The sequence below is a fragment of the Elephas maximus genome, chromosome 4 (assembly GCF_024166365.1).
Source record: "Elephas maximus indicus isolate mEleMax1 chromosome 4, mEleMax1 primary haplotype, whole genome shotgun sequence".
Classification (NCBI taxonomy): Eukaryota; Metazoa; Chordata; class Mammalia; order Proboscidea; family Elephantidae; genus Elephas; species Elephas maximus.
In genome coordinates, this window is record NC_064822.1 from 190,629,089 (window position 1) to 190,654,148 (window position 25,060).

Consider the following 25,060-nt stretch of genomic DNA (forward strand, 5'->3'; position numbering starts at 1 on the left):
GAGTACAGGCCCAGCACAGTGCCACCTGCTCCTCCAGGAAGCCTGCCCTGGTCTCTCCTCGGTCCTCCCCTTCTCTCCTCTCTCCTGGAGTGGTCTCATCTGTGCCAGGCTCCGAGGAGGCAGCTGAGGACCAAGCTTTGGCAATGCCCACCTGGCCAGGCTGTGACCACACGGTAAATACTCTCTGCCCTGCCCTGGTTCTCCCTCAGACCACCATGGGCACTGTGGTGGGGGCAAAGGCCTTACACCTGACAATGCTTCAACCTTCATCTCTACTTCCCATGGGGACCCTGACACCAGGGCACACTAGTGCCAGCAGGCATGAGACCCCTGGCTTTGGCCTTGGCCCCAGATCTGTGTGACTCTGGGCATCCTGCAGGCCTGGGTGGGAGGCTGGCTTGGCCAGGGTGCCAACCTGAAACCTCAGGACAGACGAACGGACAGACAGAGGGGCGGGCAGAACAGGTGGGTGGATGCCTGGCGGGCCCTGCTTGGCCCTCAGCCAGGCTGGAAGTCTGGGTGCCTGGTGGCTGGGCAGCACCTCTGCACAGGGTAGAGTGGGGTTTGTGGGCTGCGGATAACGAGCCCAACCACCTCGATGCAGGCTGTAGCGGGCTTGCTTGGCCTGAGGTCAAGGTCTCAGGCCACCATCCCGGGGGACCTCCTCCTAGGAGCAGAGGTGTGCACAGGGAGGGGCCAGCCCCATCTGCTCTCTCCCAGCCGCTCCCTCAAAGCCGAAGACCCCCTCTGGGCCAGCATCCCCCACCACCCACCTTGCCTTTTTTTGTGTGCTTGTTTTTGTGGTGAAAATATACACGCCAATTCAACAATTCACATATAACTCAGTGACACGGATCACATTCTCCAAGTCGCGCCACCATTCTCAGTGTCCTCATTCTGCCACCATTAACACGCACTCACTGCCCCCTACGCAGAAACGCCACCTCGCCTCCTCCCTCCCGCCCCTGGTAACCACTAATAATCTTTGGTTTCTATGCTTTCGGCCGTGGAGTCAGCTCCGACTCACAGCGAGCCTGTAGGACAGAGCAGCACTGTCCTATAGAGTTTACATGGAAAAGCCAGTGGATTCGAACTGCCGACCTTCTGGTTAGCAGCCACAGCTCTCACCACTTTGCCACCAGGGTTTCCTTGGTTTCTGTGTATTTGCTTATTTCATACAAGTGAGATCCTACGGTATTTGTCCTTCTGTGACTTGACTTGTTTCACTCAGCATGATGTTTTTGAGGTTGGTTCACATGGTGGCACGCGTCTGGGCTTTCCTTCTCTTTGTGGTTGAATAATATCCCACCTGGCTTTTTAAGCAGCTCACTGTCCCAGCCTGCTCCCTCCGAGAACTCCTGAGTCCCCATGCTTCCCAGACTCTGTGGTCACTTGCCTTGCTTGGATGTCTCACAGGACAGGGCACTCACTCCCTGGGGCAGCCCACTCCATCCTTTGTCCCTGGCTGTGATGATCACCATGACTTGGGGAGAGGCCCCCCCCACCAATGCCTTCAGAACCCCTCCCCGGAGGCTCAGAGGACCCGTATCACCCCACTTTGCTGACGCTCACCCCACAGGTGAGGCTTGGGGAGGCGCAGCATCTGGTCCTCAGCCACCACCGGCAGCCTGGCAGTGAGCCGTGGTCAGATTCAAGCAGGGCTGGGCTCCCCACATTCCTCTCCCCACTGCCACCTTTGCCCAGCCTTTCCTCCCTCTGCTGGTTGCCCCTACCCTCCTTCTCCTGCTCTCTGTCCCCCTTCTCCTTGCCTCCCTCTTCATCCTCCCCTGCAAGAGTCTCCACCGTGGAGGCAGAGAGGGAGACTGGTGTCACTTCTGGTGTCGTGGTCAGACCTGAGTGCAAACCTGCTCCCCCTCTCCCTGTACTTGCCCTCTTTGGGAGAGGCTCAGAAACAAAACCCGTGGTGGGTGCTTCCTGGGGTAGCCCCGGCCTCCCCCGGCACTCCCCCCATGTCCACTCCTCAGGGCAAAGGCTAGACAATGAGGAGGACTTCCCTGCAGACAGAGCCTCGCACTTCTCACCCTGCTCACTAGCTGGAAGGAAAATGAGCGTGCAAAGGGCTAAGGCATCCACCCCCACCACTCCCAGAGCAGCAGCTGGGCCCTGACCACCCCGCAGCTGGCCAACCAGCAAGGGGTTCACCGCACAGTCTGAAGCCCCCTCCCCGAGTGCCGACACACCGCTTCCAAGTGCTTGTCCCCTGGGGCCCTGCACCCTGGGGGTGGGCCCAGGGCTTCTGTTCACTCTGGGCTACTTCAGGCGTGGCAATGGCAGGGCTGAGCTGGCGCTGGCAGCAGACTCCCTGTGCAGTGCTCCCTCCTAGAGCAGCCCACCAAGGGCCAGCTGTGTCTCATCAGCCCTGCTTCACCAGCCTGAGGCTCAGGAAGGCTACCCCGGGAGCCTGGGTGTCCCCAACGCTATGCTCCACCTTCTAAGCCACCAATGGGGTGACAATCCCCTGGGACACGGCGGGATGGAGCCAGCTCCTCAGCCCACAGTTGCAGGCTCCCAGGGCGGGCTCTGCTCCAGGGCCCCGTGGTACAGAGGGGCCCGCCGGGTATGCCAGGAAGATGGAGCCCGCAGGGTGATCGGGTGGCTCCTTCAGGAGGAGCATGTCAGCACCACCTGGAAATACCCGCAGCTTCTCGCCAGCAGTGAAGTCACCTGGGAAGACCTGAGTCAGGGGAGCCCGGAAATCATCCAGACCCCACCCTCCTCACTTCCCCACCTGCCCCAACGGGGCCAGCACACCTGGGGCTCTGGGGCCTCGGCCACCACTGGGTGATGGGCCCAGGCCAGGTCCGTGGGCCTTGCTGGGCTCAAGCACACACGCGGCCACTCAATCCCCCAACCATCCGGCATGGATTTGCTGAACCCCTCTGACTGTGGGGAGCACTTGTCTGGCTCATGGAGCTCACGTTTGAGGGTGACCCTTCCCACAGCTGCACCCCATCAGGCCGCAGATTCAGCCTCCTGAACCTGTCCCGCACCTCAGCTCCAGCCACTCCTGGCTCTGGCAGCAAGTCCAGCCTCCTGCCTCTTTGCCTTCACGTGCCTATCCTCCACCCCATACCCAGAGAGCTCTTCCTAGGATGAAGCCTCGAGACGAAGCTTCGCAACCTTGCCCTGCTCAAACCTCCCCTGGCTCCCCACCCAGGGCCTGCATGTCCAGCCTCCCCACCCACTGTCCACCCCACCACACTGTCTGTCCCCTAGGTCACCAGGTCCTTGCCACACCTCCAGGCCTCTGCCCACATGGTCCCTCCACTGGGAATGCCTTCTCCCTCTCTCCAGCTCATGCCTTGGTGACCAGAGCCCACCTACCCCCGGCGTGGCCCGCCCTGATCTACCCTCGCTGTGGGTGTGCAGGGCTTTGTGTAAATAAATGACGGATGAGGGGGACAAGAAGCCTGCCTGCTGCTGGGACCCTGCTCCCGGGGCTCTTCCTCCCACTTACACAATCACACACACATAGATAGATGCACACATACACATATGCACACACATGCATGTGAATGCACACAGATACACATGCACACACACAGACACACACATGCACACACACACGTGCGCACGCAGACACGCACATGCACGCACACACACACAGACACACACGTGCACACACAGACACGCACATGCACACATACACACATACATGCACGCACACAGACCCACACGCAGACACGTGCTTGCACACACACACACATGCACACAGACACATTCAGACAGACACACACACACGGACACACACATGCATACACAGGCACACATGCAAGCGCGCGCGCACACACACACACACACACACACGACCACTCTCATTCCCTGGCACAAGAGCTGCAGCGAATGCAGCTGACGTGAGGAGCAAGCTCCAAGTGGTGAGAAGGGCTATCAGGAGGGGGAACAGGGGACGAGGGTAGAGCAGGGTTCTGGGTGAGCATCTGGGCTCAGAGAAGGGATGGGAAGCCCTCAAAGTTGCCATGGTCTGGCTGAGCCAGGGCCAGGTCCCGGGCTTCCCTGCGCCCTGCACGTGCTGACCCGACAGAAACTGTGAGCCAGCCAGCCTGAGGCTGTCTTCTCTCCCTGCTCCCTGGTCTCAGAGCCCCTGGGGTCAGGGCCCATGGTGGGAAGGGCCTGGTGACAGGGGTCTAAGAGCCCCTCAGCTCCTCCACACTACCAGGAGAGCTGCCCCCCAGGCCCGAATCTAAACATGGAGGCAGCCCCAGAGGCCTGGAGAAAGCCTCCCTCGGGTCTCAGAACTTGTGGTCAGCAGACACCTCTAACCAGCTGGAGCAGTTGGTTTCCTGGCTCAGGTGAGACCATTGTTGCAATTAGCTGCTATTGAGTCGCCCTGAGTCATGGCGATCCCATGCACAACAGATCGAAACGCTGCCGGGTCCTGCACCACCCCCACGATAGGCTGCAGGTCAAACTGTTGTGACCTGTAGAGTTCTCACTGGCTGATTTTCAGAAGTGGGTCATCGAGCCTTTCTTCCTAGTCTGTCTTAATCTGGAAGCTCCACCGAAACCTGTTCAGCATCATAGCCTCCACTGGAAGACAGGTGGTGGCTGCGCATGAGGTCCACGCAGAAGGCGAGAATTCTCCCACTGAACCCCCACTGTGGTGGGACGGGCACAGATCAGAACGGCTGGGGCTTTGCTGGGGGCTGGAAACCTGCACTGGCAAGAACAGGCAGCATGGAGCTCAGAGCCAGAGCCGGTTCAGACCTGGGCTCCGCCACCTCCACCGTGTGACGGACAACTCCAGCGCTCTGACAGACATCACATGGCCTCACTCCACGCCTGCCACAGACGAAGGCCCTTCGTCAGCCCCCTCTCTGACAGCCAGGGAGGAGAGAGGCTCAAAAGCCTGCCAGGATGGCGTGCACATATAAGCCCCGGGAGAGAAAGCCCTCGCCAAGGATGAGCTGGGCCCTCCGGAGCGGGAACGCCAAGCTCCGCGTTCAGGGCAGGTAGTATATTCTGGAGAAATTCCTTTTCTAAAGGGTTTTTCATTTGTGTTAACACTTACGGTAGTGTGGTCCCTGGACCCCTCAGCCCCCTGGATGTTGGCACTACAGCTGGTGCGGGTGTATGGCGAGATGAGACGCCACAGTCTTTGTCCCCACCCTCCCCCACCACCGCCCAGGCATGGCCCACCGCAGCTCTAGCTGGGTAGAGTGGCTGGACTTGGAGCACAGGAACACCTCTGGCCTGGGTGGGCACAGAGGAGGGTGGGGAACAGGGATGGCAATGGGGCAGGCCAGGGTTCTGGAAAACAACGGAGGCCCACATGTGTCAGCTGGGACAGGGCCACAGGCAGATGCTGACTCTGGCTTTTCCACCCCAGATTTGCCGGCCGGTGGGGTGGGGGCCTCGCTGCTCTGACTGCAAGGGGTGGCTTGGGGGCTGCCGAAGTTGGGTGCTTACCACTCAGAGCCTTAAACTTAACTCTGAGGCCCAGAATCACAGCTGTGGTTGCTGCCTGCTGCAGCCTGGGGCTGGGAAAGGAGTTGGCGACCCAGGGCTGAAAGCTTGAGGCTCAGCTTCCTCGCCCGTAGAATGGTCAGCCTTCACCACCAAGGGCTGTTTGGCACTAAGGGCCCAAGAGCACAGGCTTGCCCGCCCAGGGCAGGGCTCTTCCCTAGCTTGGACTCCTCCAGGGCCAGGGAGCTCAAGGCTTGCTGCTGAGAACGGGACTGGCCCATACCTGGGGCTCCCTCTCAGACAACAGAACGCCTGCGTTGGGGTAGCACTGGGGACCTGGGCAGGCACTGAAGGGAAGGGTGGAGCAGCACACACCTGTGCCCACCCCCACCCCCAGCCAGCCCAAGGGTAGGCCCCCAGCCCAGCGCACACCTGTGCCCACCCCCACCCCTGGCCAGCCAAAGGGGAGGCCCCCAGCCCCGCACACACCGAGAAAGGAGGACAAACGGCGGTTTTGTCCTTGGCCAGCGGGCGGCCGGCGCCACACAATGACCCTTTCATCAGGCTGAGGAGCCCTGGGCTGGGGTTTCATCTGACAAGGGAGAGTGCCCAGCCTCCTGTCCCCTTGGAGGGGGTGCTGAGCCCTCTCTGAGCTGGACCCAGGGCCACAAAGAATGGCGGCCTCCCAGGAGCCTGCTGAAGTTCCTCTACCTCCCAGGAAAGAGACCCAAGAGGCTGGAAGACTGCCACAGGCCATACAGAGCCACCTGGGTTCTCCCCACGCTGACCCGGGGCTGATGGTGGGTGTGGGTCTCTGCAACCAAGATCTCTAGCAGCCCCTCGGCCTTCCCTGCCACCACCCTCAGGGTCAGCCTGGGGCAAGTCCAGGCCTGGCAGGCCCCTGGGTTCTCTGAAGGCGCCACCCATTGTGCCTCTGGTGGCCGGGGGGCCCAAGCCCACCTACTTCCTGAGGCTGGTGTGAGGCTCCCAGCGGTGGGTGGGGTGCAGGGCTGGGTGCATGGGCATAACTTACTAGGCCTGTCCACGGTCCCCCCAGAGGAACCTGAGAAGTGTGTGAAGGAGGAAAGTAACAGGCATCAAAAATCACCTACCTTCCTCTCCAAGCTGGTGCAGTTGTCTGCACCAGCCCTGAGGACCCCAGGGACCCAGGATTCCTCTCCCTGCTGGACCACCACAGTGAGAATTTCCTTTCAGAGGCAGGGGTGGAGCCAGTGAGGAGGCCAGAGTGTGGGAGGCTGGACGCTGGGCCCTGGGTGACCTCAGGGAATGGCTTGGTCTGCCCACCTCAGGTAGATGCTGCAAGACTGACCCCTGGGTGAACGTGCCTGACAGTGAAGTGGGTTCCCTCTACCAGGAATCTCTGTCCACGTTTCTGTTTAGCCTGGCCAATTCCCATCCATCCTTCAAAACCCTGTCTGGGGTCACCCTCTACAGGAAGCCTTCTCAGGTGCCTCTCAAAAGTTCGTACTCCCTCATGAGCAAACACAGGGCCTTCCCTTTGAGGCACCACTGGCCAGCCTCCTAACAGCTGAGATGACCCCATCAGTGGGGATCTGACCAGACATCAGGCCCCGAGGCAAGCATGTCACCATTCACCTTGAATGCTCACAGCCACCCTGTAAGGCTGGGGCTCCCATATGACCACTTCACAGAGACCACCGGGTTGACGAGATGTGCCCAGACCATAAGAGACAGAGATGGGATGGCCCCAGACCTGGATACCACTGGGCCCCTCAGCCTCATGAGGACTCAGGGAAACACAGTTAGAAAGTGGCCAGTTGTCCTGCAGGTCCCGTGGTCCCTGAGGAGGCACAAGAGGACCAGCCTCCAGGAAGCCCCGCCACACCCCACCCCCGAGGGTTCAAAGGTATCAGTTTCCAGAATGCACTGTTCTCCCCTTAACCAGTGCTCTGAGGGTCTCAGTCACATGTCGATGGTTCTTGGGAGTTTTCTGTCATTAAGAGACTCACTTTGTACAGCTGCACCTGGGGGTCCTCTGGGGGCTCCCAGCACGAATCCTGCCATGTGCATACTCCCCCCCCCCCCCCGCCACAGGCATCCTGTGCTCCATATCCCTGTGGGCGGCACGGGCATGACTCTAGCCTGCAGCAGAGGGGCTTCCATGCCTACACTCCTGAGGAGGAGACGGGCCCAGAGAGGCCATGGACTTGCTCGGGGACACACAGTAGAGCCCCTCCCTGGCCTGAGCAGACTTGGACTCTCTGAGCTGCAACTGCTCGTCTGAGGGCGACCTGTCCAGACTGGGCCAGCAGCCTGCCCTACCCGCCCAGGCTGTGATCCCTGGGAGTGGGCCTGATTCAGCACCCAGTGGGCCCTGGGGCTGCTGTTGGCACCACCAGCAAAGCCACAGCGGCTGAGCCGGGAAGAGGCTCAGCCTCGGCAGGGCAGTGGTGATTGCCCCCCCCAGCCAGGTGGTCGGTGAGTAAATGCCCCGTCACCCATGACTCACTCTGCTCCCCAGAGCGGACTGTCACCATGAGAGCCTCATACCGGAAGACCTGTGGGGTGGTCGCTGCCAATCCCACATCTGACCAACAGGGAGAGGGAACCCTAGACTGGGAGGGACCTGCCCAGGACAGTAGCCCAGCCAGCCCTGGCTTGAGGCCTCGGTCAGGCCCCCAGGACAGGGCGACCAGGCATCGCAGGCCCTCCTTTTGGCCTGTGGCCCCCCCCACCTGCCCTCCCTTTGGCCACCCTGGTGGGCTCCTGCTTGGACAAGAAAGGCACAGACAGAGATGGGCAGGGCTGATGGAGAATGGGCCAAGCCAGGCTCTGTGTCGAGGGCTCAGGGCCCTTCCGGGCCAGCACACCCGTCCAACGTGATCAGTGGCTAGGCCAGGCATGTGTCTGGGATTCGCTGCACGCGGACCACAGCCAGGGCAGGGAGCGGGAGGGCAGCCCAGATGCAAGCAGGAGGATCAATTGTCTACCAAGTGTCTGTGGGCCGAGCAATGGGATGCCTTCTGGAAAGTTCTCTGGAGCAGAAAAAAGCCTCTGTTCAGGGCCCCTCCTAGCCCTGGAATCCTGGGATCCAGAGCCTAGCAGCCATCCTGTAGGGCTGAGGCTGGGCTAGCCGCTTTTCACAGTTCTCAAAGCACCCCCGCGCTGGCCACCTGGTCTGAGTCTGGGCTGGGTCAGAGGTGCCCGAGTGAGGATCTTCTCACAATGCCAATATTCCTTCTCATTGCCCGGGCCCTGCACCCACCCACGGCACCTTACATGCCCTGCCAGCCCTTATCCATCAAGGTTGGGGGCACACGGTACCCAGAGGTTCATGGCCTCCCTCTCGCATACCCCTGCACACATCTGAGTAAGTCTCTCTGCTCAGGGAAGACCAGCACCAGGGCTTTCTACCCTGGGTCTGAAGATGAGACTGTGGCTGGCGCTAGCGCTGGGGAGGGGGTGCTGAAGGCAGACAGGGGCAGGCAGAGAGGTGGAGTCAGCCTCCCGCCCCCCACAACCCAGCCCGCCCAGCCCTGGCTCAGGAGCATTTGGGAAAGCTGTTGCCTCAGAGTTTCTGCCAACACAGCTGGCTGCACACACTGGAGCCAGCGGGAGGGGGCGCAGATGGCAGGCTTGGCAGGCCCGAGCCTGGGGGCTCCGTTTTGGAAAGAAAATCTTGGGGTCTACAGAGGTATCCATCCAGGTCTCCACCTGCCCGAGAAGGAAGGGGCAGGGGCCCCACGACTGTCACCCGGACCCCTTCTCCCCCCTCCTCTCAGTCTCTCACTTTACAGCAAATCCCCCCTCCCCCCAGGACCCCTGGTTTTCCATCCTGGATGCCGCCCCATGAACACCAAACCTCAGCCTGCCCCCAAAATGATGTCAAGCAGAGGAGCTGCAGATTCTCTGACAAAGCTCAAGATTGAGGTGTTGGGGTTCTGGGGAGGCGGCGGCTCCCGGACCCCCCAGACTGAGATTCTAAGACCCCCTTGATTTATCCGTCTCCAAAGAGGGACAGCACAAGGACGCTCCAGCCCCTCTGGCATTTCAGCCTGGCACTTTCCAAGTCCGGGCCGCCCCTAATCAAGCGGCCCCCACCCCGTCCTTTGCCCTGCCTGGGGCGGCCTGCTCCCCCCACCCGCCCCAGGCGATGCCTCCGCAGCCGGGGCTGCCCGCCGGGCCTGGAGCGCTCGCTGCGCCCGGACCTTGTAATTATGTCCCACAGCCCGGGAAACCGCGGGCTCGCAGCATCTGGCTGCGGTTGCGAACTTTTGTTTCAAGATGCGCGACTATTTATAGAAGGAAAACTGGTAGGATAGTAATTTCCTAGGAGCTGGAGGAGAAATTGGCTGGATCTCTATTAAAAGGGGGTGGGGGCGCGGCTATTTATTAGGACTGCGGCCGCGCGGGGAGGGGGTGGTGCGAGGAGCGGGAAGGCCGTGGCTGCCCCCTCTGGCCGCGTTAGGCGACCCCGGACGTGGCCCGCGTGTAAAGGAGCGGGAGGGGGAGGGGAAGGAAGAAAGGGGAGGGTGAAGAAGGAAGGGGAGCTGACTCTGAGGTTTAATCAGTAGCATCCAGCTTAAATTCCCCCAAACGGCGGTTCCATAAATCAAACTTCTTTTTAAATCGGAGACCAGAGCATATGCGTCCCATTAGGAATCAGGCGAAGCCACCGCTGCGCCGACGCGCCCCTCGGCTCGCTGGGCCAGGCCGGGCCCTGCTGGAACTCCAGAGCCCGGCGCACGCGCGCGTCCACGCTTCCACCCGCTCCGCGCGCTCCCTTGGCCTGGGCACCTGGGCGCCCCGCGGCGCCTGAGTACACTGTGCGCCCCTTGCCCCTAAGTGAGGAGTCGGCCCCGCCGGGGTCAGGCTGCCCAGAGCGGCAGGAAGGCGTAAGAAGCCGCAGCGACCTCAGGGGGGATGGCCCGCGCCCCGTCTGGCAGGGCTCAGAGCGCACGTGTATGCCAATGAGTGTGCGAAGAACGAGTGTGTGTGTGCGAATCTCCCGAGTGGGGCACGGGCGCGGGCGTCACGTGGGCTACGAGAGGGTCCCATGCTGTTTCAGGACTCGGCTGGGGCGCGCAGAGAATCTCCGCGCCGAGGCGCGCTCTCCGAACCGCGCGCTCAGTGCGTGCAGCCTGATCTAAGCAGGTAGTCGGGCTACTCTTGGACCACCCTTTCTCAGACACCAGAGCTGGGACTTCTCACTGCCACAGCCGCCCCCCAGGTGCTCGACCTCGGCGGCTTAAGGCTGGTGAGGAGACCCAAAGCCCCCTGGCTCCCGCGCGCGCTGGTCACCCGGCGCCCCGCCCAGGGGCCTCGTTGCCAAGTCCCCTACCCGCCAGGCTCCGGCGCAGGAGGCCGGGCCCCACCCGCCCACCCGCGCGCCGCCCGCGGCACTCACAGGTAGCTGCCGCTGGACAGGATGAGAAAAATCTGCGGGCAATAGACGGAGAGCAGCGCGCAGCGCGGCGACAGCAGGAGCATGGTGGGCCCTTGCGCCGGGCGGGGCTGGGCAGGCCCCGCGGGCAGGGCCTGGGCCAGCTGCGCCCGGGGTCCCCGCGGCCCTCCCCAGGAAGGACGGCGGCGCGGGACGCTAGGGGCCGGGGAGTGCGGGCCCGGGCGCAGTGGTCGCCCGTGCCCCGCCGCCAGGGCCGCACATCGCGCTGGGGCCGGGGCTGCGCGGTTGCTGGGGCTGGAGTGCGGATTGGGGGTCCTGCCGGGCGCAGTATGCACCCCTCCGCCGCTGTTTAGCCCTCCGTCCGTCAGTCGGTCCGAGCCGGTTCTGTCGCTCTCTCTGGCTCGCGTCTCCAAGTCTCCTGAGGCGCGCAGCTGCCATTGGACGGGCCGCCCCTACATCCGCCTCCTCTGCGGGCGGGTTTTTTAAAGGGGAGGCTGACCAGAGCGCGCGGCGGGAGCCGCCCCTGGGGCTTGCCCAGGCTGACTTGGTCCGCGCCTCCCACCCCCACCTTCAGCAAGCCGCCGAGCTCTGGCGGGCTCTGGAGAGTGCACCTGGGGGAGGCGCAGCGGGCGTAACCGCGCGGTGGCGTGGGCTCCTGCGGGAGCGTTTCTTCCAGGCTGCACTCGGACAATGAGTGCCCGTGCGCACTTGCAGTTCGTGCGTGTGCCTGCGGGAGCGTGGGCGTCGGGGAGGGCGCAGGTGCGTGCTCGCAGATGGGCGGGGAGCCCATGCGCCTCTCCCTGCGCCCCCTGGGCTTGACGGGGCGGCTTGTGGTCGCACATACTCAGCGCCCCAGCCAACTAGGCCCAGCCCTGCATGGCTCAGCCCTGTCCTGCACCCAGCCGTGGGCTGGGGTCTTCGCAGGGTCCTGGCTCTGAGCCCAAAGAGGCAGCCAATGGGGAGGAACTGCCAAGAAGTGTTCTCTTAACCCACAGGCCCCAGACCCGGGCATCCCTCTCACCTCTTTTGCTCTCCTTTGAGGGGCTGGTTGAGATGGGCATGGGAGAGGGATAGATCTACAGGGACCCAATTTTCTGAACAATCCTCCCTGTTCTACTAATTTTTTTTTAAAGCTCAGGAACACAGGCTTAGGGTTCCCCTCCTATTGTCTGCCCAGCCTGGCCGCATAGAGAAGTCCCGCTCTGCAGTGCAGATTCTGTCAGCTGAACTGAAGCACAAAGCAGGGAAGAGGGCAGAAGTGGTCTTTGCAGTGGGTCTCACAGGGAGAGGGTCTCCTGGCTTCCAGACCTGGCTTGAAGACATCCCCAGCACCCAGGAGGACACCCTCTTTCACCTTCATCTTTCCCTGTCTAAGGCTCCCGGCCCTAAGAGTAGGCAGGCAGCAGCAGGGCTGATCCTGGGACTCCAGGGACTTGGTTCTCATGGGCAGGGGGTGTCCAGACTCCAGCCAGTGTCTCTCCACACTGGCTCAGCCCCTTCCAGGGCTTTGACTTGGAGGCTTTTCAGACCAGCAGGGACCCTGAATAAGGGACTTCGATTGTCCAACGCTGTTTTGTTTTGAAATTGCTCAAGATTGAAGGTGTGTCTGCTCTGGTCCCACCCGCAGGGCATTGTGAGGCTGAGTTCTTGATCCCTGCTGATAGGGGAGCTCCCGCCCCGCCCCGGGCTGCACATCTGCAGTTGCATCGGGGCTCAGGTGCCCGTGTGATGGTGGTGTTGCAGCGGGGGGCTCTCTGTGTACACTCACAAACGCACAGCACTCGGTGTGCCCACAGAATTGCCCTCCCAACGCACAGCTCTGGTTTTTGGTTTGAACTTTATGATGCTGCGATCCGAATTCCTGGATTCTCAGGTCCCGGAATACTTTGTCCAGCGGAGTCCCCAGGGTGCTGATATCCTGGAGTTAACCATAGGAACGGTTCGGCTGGCACCCACAGGTGTTTACTGTGACACCTCCCCCAAACAAAGACCCCCGCACCCAACCCAGGACCAACCTTCACAGTACCCAGGAGGGAGGTGCTACGGCTACCCATTTTTCAGCTGAGAGGTTAAAGAGTTCACCCGGGGCCACCTGGAAGGTGTGGACAGCCCATTGGTTCCCAAACCTGGCACCTCATTCTCAGGCCATATCTTCCCTTGTGCTGCTAAGATGGCTTGCAAAGGAAGCAGGACCTGGGAGGGTCCTGGTCATGCCAATGGACGGGGCAGGGACAGCCCTGTGCGGGTGGCGGCCTGGCCCCCTCCCCTAGCAGGTCTTTCACAGGGTGGGGCTCTGGCTTCCCAGTTGGGTTCCACAGGCTGTTTGGGAACCACGGTTTTCCTGGCCGCATAGGAGTGATGATTGTGTGTTTTAGGGGACACTGTGGGAGAAGCCCCTCCTGGAGGACAGAGGCTGGCTCCTGGCTGGGGGCAGAGGGCAGAGCCAGGACCCCACAAAAGGAAGGGAGGCCACTGCCGTGCTCTCAGAGGGGACCCCTCCACCCAGACGCGGCCACCATCCTGCTATGGATGCCCAGAGCTTCAGTCTCATTGTCAGGGGGGACCCAGAGGCTCCAAAGGCGGGGGGCTGCCAGTGGTCACAGAGACCTCAGAGCCCTGGAAGCAGCCCTGGGAACCCAGGCTCACTGGGACTCCAGCTCCTCCTGCTGCGGGGGTGTGAGGGGTCAGGCAGGGGTTATAGAGGTTCCCATTCTGTCCCCACCTGGGCCCAGCAGAGGGAGGGGCTGCTTTCCTGCACCTCCTGGGAAGAACGGAAGCATGCTCAGACCCCCCCTCCCAGCTCTACCACTCACTTCTCTGGACAAGTCCCCTAGGGTCCTTGGGCTCTGTCTCTCAATCCTTGGCATGGGAAGAGCAAAGAGAATTAACGCTGAAAACCAGGCTGTATAGACAGAGTGCTTTTGAGGGGTGCCAATTACTTTGGGGAGCACATGGGGGTAACTAACAACAGGGTCTACTGGAGAGTCACAAAACCAGCAGCCTCCCCTCCCTGTCCCCAGCGTCCTCACCCCTAGCCTCCCATAAACAAACACCCAGGGACAGGGCCTACACACAGACCCACAACAAACAGCCACCAGTGGCCACAGACACGCCCGTCCAGGCCTGAGGGACTGAGACAGGGCCAGAGGCTTCCAGCCCTGCCTTTCAGCTACGGCTTCCTTGTCTGCCGGAGCTGGGCCTCAGCTTCTCCATCTGTGAAATGGCGGAAGTTGTGGAAGCGATTGTGGATGGAGGGGCGATGGGAGAGATGAGTCTCGGGGCCTGCTTCTACCTCTCCGCCTGGGAAGTGCGTCTCTGACCGGGGACACTCAGGGGCTCTCCGGTAGGCTGGTCCCTGGGTTTGCCCGCTGCCAGGATGCAGCCGGCCTCCGGGCGACGGACAGCAGTGCACAGTAGGTCCCCACATATGCAAGAGGCGCAGGGCCGGCGGGGGCCTGGGCGCCCAGGCGAGGGGCGCCACACACCCTGGCGGTCACACCGCCCCTCCACCCCCACTGCGAACGAGGCCGAGACACATTCTGTCTAAAGGAGATCGCGGCTCAACAGGTAAGGACTCGGCTGCGTTCAGGAATGTGGAAATACGACTTGGAGCAGCTACTGCAGCGAGCAGCAAGCGCGGCCCGCCGGGCGCCCGCCTGCCCGCCCGCCTGCGTGAGGGGGAGCGCGGCGAGAGGGGGCCGCGGGCGGCGGGGCCGGCGGGCGGGGGCGCCGGCCGGGACCGAGCCCGAGGCGGCGGCCGGCCCCGTGGCCCTTCCCGAGCCAGCCGGACTAGTTGTCAAGGCAATTTCAACACGTCCCGGTGATGGATAGAGACGAGGGCCGCGGCGGGCCGCCAGGCTGCGCGCTCGCGTCCGGGGTGCGCGCCCCCAGGCGCCCGAGCCCGGCCGCCCGCGCTCCGCGCCCCCCGCCCAGGCACGCCCTCCGGCGGCCCACGCTCGGCCCGGGCTCGGCGCCCAGCGCGCCCGGGGGAGTATAGGCGCGTCCCCCCCACCCCCAGGCCTGGAGCCCAAACAGGTGAAAGTACGCGCTGGGCACGCTCGCCGCTACCCGCCGCCGCCGCCCGCGCGCCTCGCGTCCTCCTATGGGCCCGGCTCCGCGCCCTCGGAGCCCCGGCCGATGGCAGCTAGGCTGCGTCTCCGAGGGGTGGTGCGAGGGTCCCACACGCCGGCCACCTCGGAGCCCCAAAGGCCGCTCGGGCCCCTCCGGCCGCGCGTCCCTGCAGGGACCCTCATGAGAAGGCTCCTCCCGCTGCCCGGACCTCGGCGGCGGCCCCCGCCCCCGGAACACTCACCCGAGCTTCACGTAGAGGACGCCAAAGCAGAGAAAAACGTAGAAAATCCACTTGCGAAAGTTTCTGTGCATGATCCAGGGAGGGGGGCTGCGCCATAGACAGCGGCGGCCGAGGGGACGCGCGGGCCGGGCGGGGCCGGGCGGGGGCCGGGGCGCGGGTAGACCTCGCTCAGCCGGCGCTGCGGTTCGGGCGGCCGGCGACGTGCGGGCACTCGGCGCGCGCTGCCACCATGGTGAGCCCGGACCGTCTCCGCGTGCGCCCTTGCGAGTCACCCGGCCGGGGGCCGCGACCTCGGAGCCCCGCGCGCGGGCGCAGCCTCCGCTGGGCGCAGCCGCCTGGGGCAGTGCGCGCCTCGCCGAGCGCTGCGGCGGCCAATGTGTCCGCACTTGTCGGCCTCCCCAGGTGACTCGCGGCCCCGGCAGGCGAGCAGCGAGCGAGGGAGCGCGCCCCAGGTAGGAGGATCCGCCTCCCGCCCGCCCTCCTCGCTCGCCGCGCTCTCTCTCCCTCGCTCCCGGCTCTCCCCTCCCTTTTCTCCTCCCTCCCCCGTGACACAAACGCATCCGCCCCAAGCCCCCCTCCCCAGACCAGCTCCCTGCAGATCGCCCTCCCGGGATTGGACGGAGGGGGGGTTGGGTGCGCTGGGGGGGGCGCTGGGGAGGGTGCGGCTCGGGAAAGACACCTGCGGAGGGGCGGGCCGCTTCTCTGCGCCCGCGATGTGAGGCCAGCAGACTCGGGAACGACCGTACACCTCCTGGTGGCCCTTCAGCTTCCAGCTTCTAATAGGGATGGGCAGCGACCACCCACCCCACCCCCGCCATTGCGGGCGCGCTTTTCCTCCCCACAGCAATGACACACCTGGGTTCCTCTGGGGACCACTCCCTTAGCCTCGCTGCCTCCCCAGGAGGCCTCTATCGGAGGGCCAGAGCACCCTGGGTCCCACCTATCCCCGCCTCCCCGCAGCCAGCATTTGGCGGTGCTTACCCAGCGCGGGACAGGGAAGACTCACAGAAAGACTGGCCAGGCCAGGTGCAGGGGCATGGCTCGGATGACCTCCAGGAGATGCCTTTCAATCAGGTGGCATGATGGGGAGGACCAGGGATACTGAGGGCGCCCCTGGTATTGTGGGGCGGATCCGGCCCCCAGAACTTCCCCCCAGCCTAGTCTCCACGGTCTGCTAGGCCTCCTCCGCGGTGCCGGGTGGTGTTCAGTGCCCACGGCGCGTGGTCAGCCTCACCCCGCCACCGTGAGCATCTGGCCTTGCTTGGTAAGGCGAGTGGGCGCCTAGGCCCCGCAGACCCTGACGCGCGGAAGCCCAGTCTGTCCCCGAGGGGGCGGGACGGGTAACGGATGGCTTGACTGCAGCTACTAACAGGCTGCCCTGCCCTCGGCTCATTCCCAGGCCTGGAGGCCTGTGAGCTGTGTCCATAACAGAGCCGCTGGACTGGAGATAGCTTAGTGCCCCAGGGACAGCTGGACCGAGACTCGGTGGGGTTGGAATGGTACGTGTTTGTGTGTGGGAGGTTTCCAACAGCCCTTGGTCCTGCCTTGCTAAGCCCACAGGCACCCCATCTCAGAGTTTACGCCCACCAGCCAAGACACACCCGCCTCCTGCCTCTGATCCCTTTCAATCCCTCCAAATCCCCTACCCCTTTGCCAGGACACCGTGCTGGCCACTCCTCCGCCTGCCCGGGATCCAAGGGGGGCCTTTGCAAAGATGGGGATGGAGTTGGGGGGAGGGTGTGTGATGTGGAAAGTTTCCAGATGAAAGGGCCCCTTCAGGAAAATTGAGGCACAGAGAGAAGTGCAATGACAAAGAGCAGCCCTACCCCAGCCAGAGTCCCAGATGTCACCAGGGTACACGAAGCCGCGGGAACCAGAGGTTCTGGGCCTGGCCCTCGCCTTCGGTGGCGGGAGCGCAGGCGGGCCGGCCGACTAGGGTGGGGGAGCCGTGGGAGGAGCTGGGGCGCGCGGGCGGATGCTGCCACCCGGCGGCGACACGGCGACAGGTTCGTTCAGATTCCGGGTCACGGGCAGCTGGAGCCACACCGGGGCCAGGGGGCGCACACCAGTCCCTGGGCTGCCAGAAGGGGTGCCCCCAGGTCCGGCACAGATTTGGGGGCCACCCGCCCGCCACCGCCACCTGCCTCAGTCTCCGCGTCTGTTAATGGGTGCAGTCACACAGCGCTGGCGGGGTTTAAATAACCAGGACCGCAGCGGCAGCCTCCTCCTGGCTCTGGGCTCAGCGCCCACCTCCACCCCGCGGTAGTACCGACCCCCAACCCCAACCCTAGTCCGCCTGCGGGCCCTAAGTCAGGTTGACTCTTGGACAGCCCCGGAGGGGTGGGGCCAGATGAGAAGAGGGTTACAGCCAGCAGGTGGGACTCCTGAGTTCGTTCGCCAACTCAGCCCGACTCTCTACGCCTCAGTTTCCCCGGGAAAGCGCGCGGTGCGACTGCGCCTCCGGACATGCAGGGACAGCGGCGCATGCTCGTGCTGTCCCCTGCCGGCCGCAGGGGGAGGTGCACCGGAGAGAAAGGGCCTGCCTGAGCAGGGGTCACTGGGAACGTCTCCAGGCCAGGCTTGGCCACTATCAGACCCTGGGCAAGTTGGTCTTCTGTTAGGTTTCCCGTCTGCATCTGAAGGGGATCCATGAAGGCTCCAGGGTTGGGGGAAGTCTCGGATGGGAAGAGCTCAGTGAAACCCCTCCAACACACACCCCAGGCAGCTGAGCTGCTGGGTCTCAGAGGACCTGTGTCCAGCCTGGCTCCCAGGGCTCCTTCCAGGGCTCAGAGGTCCTGACCAGGGGCAGGTTCCCCTCTCCCTCTGCCAATGGGATTGCAGTTCTGGCCATCCTGAACAAGACAGTGGCCAGTGTCTGGTTCCAAGGGCCCCTGCATCTGTTTGAGAGTGCAGGCCATGTGGGAGGGCCATGCCCAGGGTTTGCAGACCATGGGAGTGGGAGGATGGGGAGGGGTGTGCAGAGGGCAGAGGTCCTCAGAGCCAGGACCCCCTGGGGCCCTCAGTGGGTCTTAGGCTACCTTTGGGCTCTGTAGGGTTTGGTGGGGCTCAGCCTGGCCTCCTGGGGAGGGGGCTTTACTCCTGGGATAAAGCCCATGATCCTTTGGGGGAAGTCGAGGCTGCTCAGTGTGGCTAAGGAGCAGGGGTGAGCATAGGCAGAGCCTTGAATGCCCATCCAAGAGTCCTGGCCTTGACCTTGAGGCACGAGAGCCATGACTGGTCCTATACAGGGAACTACAGGCCATTACCATTTCCATGGCTCCTGTGCCTGCAGCACCGGTGGGCCCCAGGGTAGGCTCCTCCTCTAATTGGGTTCCCCAGGCTGGGAGACCCCCGAGGCCACTGAGGTCAGGGCCATAGCCTAGGGCCCAGAGCACGGGCTGAGAAAGCATGGGTGGACAGACAAATGGATGGAGGCATGGACAGAGAGTGGATGATGGGTTTGCTGTGGGAGGCGGCAGCAAGCGTCCCGGCAGCACCTGGCATGGCTGCAGCAATGGAGTCAGAGCTGGCAGGGTTGGCCCAGGACATTCCAGGTGTTAGCACTGAAAGCTCCACATTTCAGGAACCCCTCAGTCCTGGGCACACAAGACTCTTGGTCACCCTAGATCTAGATGCATAAAAGCAAAGAAGAATCCAGAATGTCCCCAAGGGCTAAAGGTTTCTCTGGCACCCTGGTGGAGGCACCTGGACGTAGTTACACTGGGTTGTGCTTTGGGTAAGAGGAAAGTAGCAGTAATAATAACAGCCCACACTGGGTGAATAGTCATGTGGCCTCGTCAGCTTTGCTGCATGATGCCACTGAGTCCTCCCAGGGGCCTGCGAAGCAGGGACCGCCCCGTCCCCAGCTCTGGGTTCATTTCTTCATTTACTGACCGCCTGTAATAGTCCAGCCAGGGGCTAGGTGCTGGGAGACAGAGGGGGACAGACAGACCCAGCCCTGGCCTTGGGCACTGGCAGGCAGGTGGGGAGGTAAAGACACCAAGGGGGTGGGGCTGGTGCCTGGGACTTGAGCCCGCCTCTAGCAGAGTTGGCAGTATTCCTGTCCAGAGTCTGCGTCACAGTGACCAGGGTCATCAGCTCAACTACACCACTCCAAACCAGCCTCCTTCCATTTAGTCATGCTGGAATTCAGAGAGTCCTCCTCTGTTCTTTTTTTCTCAATTCCCACATTTATTAGTTCACAAGTCCTTCAGTCCTAATTCCAAAACAGAGCGTGCTTGCCCTCTAAGCCCACCCCACTCCCATGCTACTGCTGTCTCCTGCCAAGCCACCATCCTTTCCTGCTGGGAAGATGAGATCGGCAACAATTATTCCTCCTGCTCCCTTTCTTGACCTCCACAGTGCAGCCTCCAAACTGCAGCCAGAAGAACCAAAACCCAAAACGAAACCCACTGCTGTCGAGTCAATTCCAACTTATAGCAACCCTATAGACCAGAGTAGGACTGCCCTGTAGGGTTTCCAAGGAGCAGCTGCTGAGCTCTTAACCACTGCGCCAGCAGGGCTCTCCAATGAGAAGGGTCTTCTGGAAACATGAGCCAAATCAGGCCGCTTTTGGTGTTCAAATTTACAGTACCCCGTCACCCCTAGAATGAAATCCAAGTCCTTATCTGGCCTTTGGCCCGGCATCTTCTGGCCCCTTCTTGTCTCTCAACCTCATCACATACATAAGACTCCTAGTCTCTCCTCTCCCTTCCCTGTGTTATTTATTCTGATACTTGAAGGTTCCAAGGTAGTTCCTGCCCCAGGGCCTTTGCAGGAGCTCTACTGCTGGAGCAGTGCTTTTCCCCGGGTGCTGTGTGGCCTCAGCTTAACTGTCACACGTTACACCGCCCAAACACACTCACTAGTACTGTCTGTCATGACACTCTGCTGTTCTCCTGGTGACTCTGAGGACCATCTGCCCTTATTTGTTTACTGTCTGCCCCATAAACTACATGGAGGCCACAGTCACGTCTGCTTTGGTTACTGCTCTACCTCCAATGCCAGACACAGAACCTCGAGCACAGTAGGTGCTGAACAAGTAGTTGTTGAATGAAGGAGCAAGTGAGTGAACGAACAATTTTCCCAGTTGACCCCTGGGACCAGAAAGCAGCTGGCATCTGTGACCTGCAGGTTGTGAGCTGGAGAGGGCAGAGACCTGATCCTGATTCCTTTGGACCTTGAGTTTGAGCTCCATCCACCCTCCCCAGCCTTGGCCTCTTCCCATTCTCGCTGCCTTTCTCCTGCCCGTTCCTGCGTGTCATGGCTGGCATGACCTGTAAGCGTTCCCTGAATCCCAACAGCTCCCATCCAGATGACACCAGGTGTGTATGGGCCCCTGGATAAGCAGCGGGTGCTCACCCAACAGCCCTCGGACAACCTTGTGAAATGGCGCTACTAGACTCACTGTGCAGATGAGAAAGCTGAGGCAGAGAGGGAAGGGCTTGGCCAAGGTCATACAGCTGGTAGGTGGTAGAGCTGGGATTCAAACCCAGACCCGCCAGGCCCGGAGCCTGAGCTCCACCCATGGCATGTCTCAGCCTCCTGGGAGGCCGGGCCTGTGTCTCAGAGAGTGGGGAGTCCCAGGAGAAATCACTCACATCCTGCTGCCAGGGGCCCCCAGCCCAATGCGGGGAGCACTGAATGTGGCTTAGAATTCTAAGTTGGTCCCCCCGCCCCCCGCCCCGCAAGACGCCTGGCTCTAACGCCCTGGTCTGTGAATATGATGAGTTATCATGCCCATGATGATGTTAGATTACATGGCAAGAGGGATTTTGCAGCTGTAATTAAGGTCACCAATCAGTGGGCTTCAATATTCCGTCAGCTCTTGCAGCCTTGCTTTTTGCCTGTGTCTTCAGTGCAGCTTGGACTTCTCCCTTCTGTACCATCGGTTCCTGATCGTATACTACCTCCTGAAATGGTTGAATGTCGACTAATTCTTTTTGGTACAGTGACTCTGTGTATTCCTTCCATCTTCTTTTGATGTTTCCTGCATCCTTTAATATCTTCCCCATAGAATCCTTCACTTTTGCACCTCGAGGCTTGAATTTTTTCTTCAGCTCTTTCAGCTTGAGAAACATTGAGAGGGTTCTTCCCTTTTGGTTTTCTATCTCCAGCTCTATGCGCATGTCATTATAACACTTTAAATCAGTATCAACTGAGATGTTTCAACAAACAGATGCAGCACTGGAGGTGCTGACTCGTCTATACCAAGAAATTCAGAAGACAGCTACCTGGCCAACTGGCTGGAAGAGAGCCATATTTATGCCTATTCCTAAGAAAGGTGATCTAACCGAAAGCAGAAATTATCAAACAATATCATTAATATCACATGCAAGCAGAATTTTGCTCAAGATCATTCAAAAGTGGGTGCAGCAGTATGTCAACAGGGAACTGCCAGAAATTCAGGCCGGATTCAGAAGAGACGTGGAACCAGCAATATCATTGCTGATGTCAGATGGATCCTGGCTGAAAGCAGAGAATACCAAAAAGATGTGTACTTGTGTTTTACTGACTATGCAAAGGCATTTGACTGTGTGGATCATAACAAATTATGGATAACATTGCGAAGAATGGGAATTCCAGAACACTTAATTGTGCTCATGAAGAACCTTTACATAGATCAAGAGGCAGTAGTTCAGACAGAACAAGGGGATACTGATTGGTTTAAAGTCAGGAAAGGTGTGCGTCAGGGTTGTATTCTTTCACCATACTTACTCAATCTGTATGTTGAGCAAATGATATGAGAAGCTGGACTATATGAAGAAGAACGGGGCATCAGGATTAGAGGAAGACTCATTAACAACCTGCGTTATGCAGATGATACAACCTTGCTTGCCGTAAGCAAAGGGAACTTGAAGCACTTACTAATGAAGATCAAAGACCACAGCCTTCAGTATGGATTACATCTCAACATAAAGAAAACGAAAATCCTTACAACTGGACCAATGAGCAACATCATGATAAATGGAGAAAAGATTGAAGTTGTCAAGGATTTCATTTTTCTTGGATCCACAATCAACAGCCATGGAAGCAGCAGTCAAGAAATCAAAAGACACACTGCATTGGGCAAATCTGCTGCAAAGGACCTCTTCAAAGTGTTGAAGAGCAAGGATGTTACCCTGAAGACTAAGGTGTGCCTGACGCAGGCCATGGTATTTTCAATCACATCATATGTGTGCGAAAGCTGGAAGACCGAAGGAGAGTTGACGCCTTTGAATTGTGGTGTTGGTGAAGAATATTGAATATACCGTGGACTGCCAAAAGAACAAACAAATCTGTCTTGGAAGAAGAGCGGCCAGAATGCTCCTTAGAGGCAAGGATGGCGAAACTGCGTCTTACATACTTTGGACATGTTATCAGGAGGGATCTGTCACTGGAGAAGGACATCACGCCTGGCAAAGTACAGGGTCAGTGAAAAAGAGGAAGACCCTCAATGAGGTGGATTGACACAGTGGCTGCAACAATGGGCTCAAGCATAACAACCATTGCCAGGATGGCACAGGACCGGGCAGTGTTTTGTTCTGTGGTACACAGGGTCGCTAGGAGTTGGAACTGACTCGACGGCACCTAACAACAACAATCAGCTGACTTTGAGCTAATCAAAAGGAGATTATCCTGGGGGGGACTGACTGAATCACACAAACCTTTAAAAACAGTTTCCTCCAGCTTTTGGAAAAAGGGGGAAGTCAGAGAGATTTGAAGCCTGAGAAGGATTTGATCACTGCTGTGGGCTTTGAAGATGGAGGGGGCCTTGTGGCAATGAGTGTGGGTGGCCTCTAGGAAACAAGAGCAGCTCCCAGCTGACGGCCAGCAAGGAAATGGGGCTGTCCGTCCTACGACTTCAAGGAATTAAATTCTGCCAACACCAAAAATGAGCTTGGAAAGAGATTCTTCCCCATGGCCTACAAAGAAGACCCCAGCCCTGCCAACATCTTGATTTCCACCTCGTAAGACCCTGAGCAGAGAACCTAACCAAGCCTGCCTGGACTGTGAGATGATAAATGTATGTGTTTTAAGCTGCTAATTTTGTGGTAATAGGAAATGCATACTGTGGGGTTTTTACTCTCAGAGATAAGGGAACAGAAATCCAAATGAATGGAACAGTGTGAGCAGCAGGCTGCCAAGGGCCAGGGGGTGTGTAGAACAGAGTAAAAATTGAGACTGAGAAGAGTCAGGGGCCCAAACACAGACAGCCTCGAATGCCAGGCTGAGACTTTTTTTTATGGGCTCTGGGGATTTATCGAGGAGTTGCTGGGTGCTGCAGATGGTTAAGCACTTGACTGCTAGTGAAAAGATTGGCAGTTTGAACCTACCCAGAGGTGCTTCGTTAGACTGGCAGCCTGTTACTGAAAGATCACAGCCTTGAAAACCCTATGAAGCAGTCCTACTCTGCACACATGGGGTTGCCATGAGTGGGAATTGACTCGACGGCAACTAACAACAACAAAGGGGAGCTATTGAAGACTTTTAAGGGGGAGAGGGACACCAGAGGTTCGCCCTGGGATGGTATGTCCCGAGTTTGCCTGAACGAGGCAGCGATCACCCCAGACCTACTCTCTCAAGGGCCTGGGAATCTGCATGTTTAGTAAACAGTCAAGTGGATTTGGAGATCAAACATGTTTGAGAAATGCTACTTTTGGACAAATTATAAATGGCTGAAGGCTCTGGGGCTACATCCCCGGTCCTCTCAATGTACAAGGCTTCCCCAAGCCCCTGTCAAGGGGCCAGAACCTACCTGGAGGAAGAGTCTGCAAGAGGCAGACAAGTGCAGCAGAAGCCCAGAGAATCTTCCGGGGAGTCCTGCTGAGCACCGCCTGTGTGCTGCCAAGGCTCAGGGCAGAAGGAGTCTAGCCACACATCTGGAGATGAGCAGATAGATCTCTGGTGATCCCCGGGGAAGAACTAGGAGCCCCCAAAGGGCAAATCTAGGAGTGTGACAAGATTCCAGGACAAATTGTTAGCAAGGTGCCCAGGAGCCCGGAGAACAAGGGGAAGGAGTGAGTAGCTGGAGCTAGCACGGGTTCACTGAGAATAAAATGTACCAGCCTACTCTCTGACCTCTAACCTCTATGAGGGTTATGAATCCAGGCAGTGGGGCATTGGATGGGAGTCTCTCACTGCCTTGTGAACAAACTTGCCATTTGACTAAGATGCCTGTGGTTGGGCCGGCCCTGGGTGGGAGGGAAGCAGCATCGCATACCCTGACAGTGGGTAGGTGGTAAGCTCATGAGCGCTTTCCTTTCCCTTTCCTGTTTTCCCCTCCAGTTCCACGTTGCCTCCATTTTATAGCTCCAGGAACAGCCTCAGAGGTATGGAGTACCTTGCCTCTGGCACCACAGCCAGTAAGAGCTGGGCCAGGCACCTTTGGCTATAAATCGCACGTGTTCTTCCTACTAACCACACACCTCTGTCTCCTTACACACAGGTGTATGGCCTGAATAAAGGAGGAGGGGGCTTCTCCACGTGTGGATGATACAAAGGGAGTAGAGGGGGTGACTCGGGACGACAAACGGGAGAACCCCAATGGCCTCAGTGTGGCAATCACTGCTCACCAGACCCTGTTTTCTCTGCCTTTCTGGCCCCTAGCTTCACTATATCTCTGTTCCTGGGTTGGGGGGTGCCTGGAGCTGACTTCTGCCCAATGGAATGTGAGAGGCAGTGAAGATGTGCCCTGTCCAGGCCCATTCATGAAAATATTCCATAACATTGTCCATATTCCTGCTCTTGTCCCTTCTTCTGGCTTGGCGCATAAGATCCAGGAGGACTCCAAGGTTCCCAGGGCTGGTGCCCAATGGGAAGGGCCTAGGCCTTGAATGGTGGCCAGGAGCAGTGTGAACCCCACCAAGCACTGTTGTGAGGTAAGAGAGAAATCAACCTCTGTTGAGTTAACCCCCTGAGAGATTGGCAGATGTTTG

The 25,060-nt window shown here is 59.9% G+C and overlaps 1 protein-coding gene across 1 annotated transcript in view; it reads right to left on the reverse strand.

Annotated features, from left to right (window-relative positions):
- The window catches only part of WNT7B (Wnt family member 7B), a 54,335-nt gene extending 39,121 nt beyond the window's left edge, over positions 1 to 15,214 (reverse strand). Inside the window, exon 1 of the mRNA XM_049881601.1 lies at positions 15,144 to 15,214. Coding sequence (XP_049737558.1) covers positions 15,144 to 15,214 — 71 coding nt within the window. The remainder of the gene's footprint in view (positions 1 to 15,143) is intronic.
- Between the last annotated feature and the right edge of the window lie 9,846 nt (positions 15,215 to 25,060).